A 5,656-nucleotide genomic window follows, 5' to 3' on the forward strand; every position below is an offset into this window, starting at 1 on the left:
AATCAAAAATATGTTGCTCTTTATTATTATTATTATTATTATTATAAATTCACACGAAAGATACACAATTAATATATTCTTACAATTAAAGTCATTAACTAAATATGTTATATGAAACAAAAGCATTGACAAGTACTTGAATAAAGTTGAACAAAGACTCATGACTAAAAAGTTATGCTATGCATAGATGAATATTGTGAAAGCTAAGAAATATTGTAAATATACGTCCATCCAACAGATCATCCAACATGATTTACTGCAAATGAAAGGCTGCAAATCAGCCCGCAGAATCATATTGATGACATCAATCATATTGACAGTCATGTGGCACTGTTAAAACAAAACACAAGAATATCCACACAGGTATCATGTCAGTGGTTTGGACACATACATCTATCATACATACATCTATTCAGTTAATTTGCATTTGAAATACCATTCTCAGGCCTTTTCCATACAAAAACACACAGAAATTATTATTTCAATTGACTGTATATTGACAATAAATGTGTTTTATCAAAGCACATATTTTTTTAGAAATGCTATTGCCTATACCATACCAAAAAAAATATTCATTCAATGAACAACAATAAATAATATCCATTCCAAATGTGTAATGATAATGTGATATTCCTGCAAATTCACTTTTGGCCAGGTACATGGTTACTATAGCGTTGATTCATTGCAGATAAGTGGTCTCATGATACAGTTTTTCTTACCTCTCCATCACATTACCAGTACTTTGACAGTCATTATCACGTTAATTGCCACCGCTTTGGCAAACACAATCCTCAGACCAGTAACCAACACTGACATAAAATTCATCTTTGGATCTGGAGCCGGAGCCACCACTGAAAAGGGCAACACAAACATCTTTGGTGCTTCACAGAGAATGTACAAAAAATGTTTGGGATATTGCTATAGTAATACCAATTTGTTATCTTTTACATTAATTGAAAGGTGTGAATCTGTGCCTCAATTAACATTCACAAGGAAGAAGTAGCTACAGTAGTTTTGGTCAAAACTTGCAATCTAACACAAAAACCCTTTAAACACCAACAACAGAGTAGCGAGCACTGTCAACAGGGTTGCTAGGATGCTAACATTTAAACTTGAAATGTCAACTAACCCGTCTGGTTGGTGTTATTGTCATCACAGTTGACAGGAGGAGACTGAGTTTGTTTTTCAGCTGTAGACAGAAAACCGTAATGGTCATAAGAACAGGCAGGAGCAGGCAAGTGTTAAACGTAGCCTAACACATGCACAAGACCCAGCGTTTGTTCATTTATTAAAAAGACTTAATAGCACTAAACCCCTTGTAAACATAATTTTTTAGATTAAAACAACATTAATCTACATATACAAGCGTGTGTGTAAAGTGCAGTGCCATACCTGAGGTGACTGGTGGTTGGGAAGTATTTTCCTTTATTGCAGTTTGACTTTGGAGACTGCATTCCGTTATGTCAGTCTCAAAGGCAGCAAAGTAGTAGGCTTTGGTTGTTCTGGCCAGGACTGCATCTGACACATCCACAGAAGTTGGTCTGCTGCCAGTCGTCACTGTCATAGTCCCGGTTTTATTCCCAAACGCCTCGGCCAGACAAACCTTTCCATCCAGAATAGACATGGTAGGGAGAGATGTTGGAGGGTTCTCTGCAAACAAAAAGAGAAACTTTTCTCCAACTCTTTTTTTCCGATTAAGAACATTCTTTGTACAAATTTTAAAAGAAGCGTTGTTGGCCCCAAAGAGTCTGAGAATTATATGCTCATGAGATAAAACACAAGAACTACATTTGACTTATTTGAAATGTGCTTCCTCTCACATGAGGTCATGTCTACAAGCCAAGTTTGTCGCATTATCATTAGTTACATTTTACATTTAGAAAACAACACAAATTCTACAATTACTGCTATAGACAACAAATAAAAATCAATCAAGCAATCAATCAATCAATCTATTTGTACAATACAAGATGCTTAAATCTAATCTCAAATTTACTGCGCACATCTAATATTTTGGCTATAGTTTTGGCTATAGTTTTGTTGCACGTATAAACATACAACAAGCACAAATAGGCACCCATATATACAAGAACTCTAAATACTAAGAGTACACATTTTGGCTTCTTTTAAATGTGCTTTGTTTAACTCACATGAGGTCATGACTCATGTCTATACACAGAGTTTTAGCAGTTTATATCACATGATCAGCAGTAACATTTTACATTTACAAAGCTATAGAAAAAGACAAATCAATCAATCAATCTTATTTGTATATCGCCTTTCATTCAGTGTAGTGATGAAAGGTGCTTCAATCAAATCTCACATTTAGTGCGCATAGGCTACATTTAATATGTCTTTTACATTTAAGCATACATATAGATCTATATAATTTTTTTTGCACTTATAAAATAAAAACTTGCACAAAGCAACAAACATTTAAAAAACGCAAAACACGCACAAAGCAACACACATTTATAAACGCAAAACATGCACAAAGCAACACACACTTAACGCAAAACATACACAAAGCAACACACACTTATAAACGCAAAACATACACAAAGCAACACACATTTTCACAAGACCTCCACAGAGCAAGGCAACCTTACCACAAAAACATTTATCACACACTATATAAACAAAGGTAGTTTTTCCTCTATTACTAATACTGCAGACATAATGAAAGACTTCATATGCATCAATGGATAGTTATTGAGTCACATTTCTTATCACAGTAACTGCCATTGCACCATAGATGGCTAGGAAACAATCACTACAACAAATTTACTTTTCTTTAACTGCCCGTCAATACATTTAACTGTTAGGCTAAGTAATGCCAAATGAAGTCCAGGCAGAATATTTGCTTTTGTAAGAATATACTCACTTGGTGTTACTTGAAGAGAAATTCCCTTTCCAAAAGTCAAGGGTTCCGTATAGGAGCACTACCTATGTCCCATCTACAAAAACTCTACAGGACTTGATTAATAGAGAATAACACATCCCCTCCAACTAAGCCTATATTACCAAGTCGGACACCTAGGACAGACATAGGAAGATACATTTAAATAAATATGATACTTACTGGGTGTGACAGTGAGACTGATTTTGGTTCCGAAGGTTAGTTTATCAGTCCACAGAGTAAGATCCTCTTACAAAAACCCTCAGTATACTACCAGCAACTGGAAAAAACTCAAACACTGCTTAAGAGCAGTAAACTTGCAAGAGTTGGATCTGGGTTGTTTACATTTAAGCAGTTGTCAGACTTTTTTAGCCTTTTTTAGTCTTTTTTCACATTTGGAACAGAATGATTTCTGCTGCACTGCTTACCCTAAGCCTAACAGAGTGGACTAATGCATCAGATACATCCAATACATGTGGATTCACATTACATTTTCCAAACTGAAGTCGAAAGCGCCATCAATAACAGTTTTGGAAGAAAATTCAATTGAAGAAGATGGACAATTCTAGCCCGAGTTCTTGTATGGAGCTCAGTGTAAAATAAACCACTGTGGTAGAAGACGTACACTGTGAGTGAACCGTATACATAAACTCTCAAGCAGTAAAATGAGACTTAGATCTTGTCTGAAGTGCTCTTGCCCCTCCTCTTGTTTAGTGGACAAAGTAGCCTAGGCTATGAGTTTGGTTCCAATGTTCTAAGAATGCTTAAAGTGCATTTAAAATAGTAATCAATTTAGGATTATATATAAGTACAATACTGGTAAAATATTTGTTACAGTGTGTGGTGTTCTTTTTATAATCGGTATCATCAACCTATTATTATTGAGTGCGGCATAATGTGCATGAAATTCAAGTGAGACAATGTAAACCCCATTACACCTGTGCAATGCAATGAGATGAGTTTTTGTACAGCTCTGTAAGGCGATTGTATCACTGTGGTACCGTACCCCAACCCACAGTGATATAATTCAGAGCAGAAAGTAACAGTCATCAAAGTGGATGGGGAATGTATGCAGGTGCAGCCAAATTAATTATTTCACATAGCATAATGTGTGTTATATTAGTAAATTAACTTTCACCCATTTTTTGTCTCCTATCACTTCATGTGCGGTCAAAGCTCTGGTGCTAAGGCTAATTATTTCCTCCTTAAAGAACATATAACATTAGAAATCCTCTGAGTTAGACAGATGGGGTGTAAGAAATATCAAGGCAAAAATGTTTACCTTGTTGAATTTACACAGTACAAATTAATTTAATGTCATCTATATTGTTAGCTAACGTCAAATGGGCGCTCTTGGTTGTTAGCCAAATAAAATGGCTAGCTAGCATGTGACTGTCTCAAAAGATGATACCTCATTTGTAACCTAATGAAATAATTTTATACATGTTTATTATTGTTGTTGTGCATGGTTGTTCATGTCTGAGGAAGGGCTTGGGCCCGACGTTTGTAAATCATTACATTTTCTCAGGAGCAATAATGCTGTGTGGACTCAGGCGTGTGGACTACAGACTTTTTTTTATCTGTCCAGAACCTAGAGTTTGTGATGTACAATAGGCGTAGTCATCTAGCAGTGTTTCTCAAACTTTTTCAAACGGAGGACCACTTAACCAATAAAAAAGAAACGCACGGACCACCTAGCTAAAAAATTAAAGAAAAGATTAGACCTACTTCAACAGTATAGCCTACACAATAGGCCTACTCACTGAACCACCTTGCTTATTGTCTTTTCACTTTGCTTATTGTTTCAGAGGATTCATATGATTTAAACTGACATATCTTACATAGACAGTGTTGCAGAATTGTTTGGGTTTAAATACAAGTTGGTTCAATATTGCAAACAACTCATCTTATAGTTTACCACGTCTGGGATAGCTTGCGGACCACCAGTGGTCCCCGGACCACACTTTGAGAAACACTGATCTATAGCTTTCTTTAATAGCTTTCTAGGCTACTTCAAGTTTCCTGTTGCAGTTTTGGATAGGGCTTTTGCATTGCAGTCTTTGTTAGTTGTGGTTTTTGTACAGGGCTCACTGGATATTGTATCACTGTGTGTACCCAGTCCAATCGTCACAGTGTCTAAATGCATATCAAAAACCCACAGGTCTCTGTGCCCTTAGGCATGTGTAGTTTGTGATATTATTATCAAAATTGAACTACTGGTATATGCCTCTATAACATCCCAGTCCTGCCTAAAACCAAAAATGAAATCATTAACAGTTCTGCAGTTCATTTTATAACCTAGTATTATTTCTCATGAATTCTTTCAATTCGGTAACATTTTATCTTAGGCAAATATTACTTTGACTTACTAATAAATAACCAATATCTCATAAGAAACCAAGTGCCCTAAGTATTAAGAGGCTTGGCTATGCATTGAAATAATTCAATGTATTTAGCCTATTTATGCATGTTTTTGTATGCAAAGTTTGAAAATTACCACAAACATTTCTGGTACTCTCTCATGCCCTCTACTCTAAGTACTCAACATTTTACACTGATGATAGGGTATGATGTCAAGGTAGAAATATGCACTTAATTTAATTTCAGCCAAGAGCACATTTCTGTGAGTTTGTTTTGGGAAATAAACAAATGCCAGCAAGCAAGGTCATACAAAGTAGGCCTTAAGCAGGAAGAGGTGGAGTTTAATGGAATTCTGACTCTGAGGCCCCTAATAAGTCTGAAAGGGGAACTCCTTGT

The 5,656-nt window shown here is 35.8% G+C and overlaps 1 protein-coding gene across 2 annotated transcripts; it reads right to left on the reverse strand.

Moving 5' to 3' along the window:
* On the reverse strand, positions 1–3,546 carry trdc (T-cell receptor delta constant). 2 transcript variants are annotated; one of them, XM_076295211.1, is made up of 5 exons: positions 3,083–3,546; positions 1,393–1,650; positions 1,130–1,189; positions 720–851; positions 1–330 (listed from the first exon to the last, which is right to left on the reverse strand). In XM_076295211.1, exons 2-4 carry the CDS (start codon positions 1,622–1,624, stop codon positions 727–729), a joined length of 417 nt encoding a protein of 138 aa, XP_076151326.1. In that variant the 5' UTR covers positions 1,625–1,650; positions 3,083–3,546; the 3' UTR covers positions 1–330; positions 720–726. The 2 variants fall into 2 exon arrangements, with proteins under 2 accessions (XP_076151326.1, XP_076151327.1); XM_076295212.1 differs by lacking the exon at positions 3,083–3,546 and adding an exon at positions 2,885–3,058.
* Between the last annotated feature and the right edge of the window lie 2,110 nt (positions 3,547–5,656).

The sequence above is a fragment of the Alosa pseudoharengus genome, unplaced genomic scaffold, assembly GCF_046254945.1.
Source record: "Alosa pseudoharengus isolate Yale_2024_CS ecotype anadromous, Long Island Sound unplaced genomic scaffold, YU_APseudo_1.1 YU_APseudo_1.1_scf_2, whole genome shotgun sequence".
NCBI classification, from domain to species: domain Eukaryota; kingdom Metazoa; phylum Chordata; class Actinopteri; order Clupeiformes; family Clupeidae; genus Alosa; species Alosa pseudoharengus.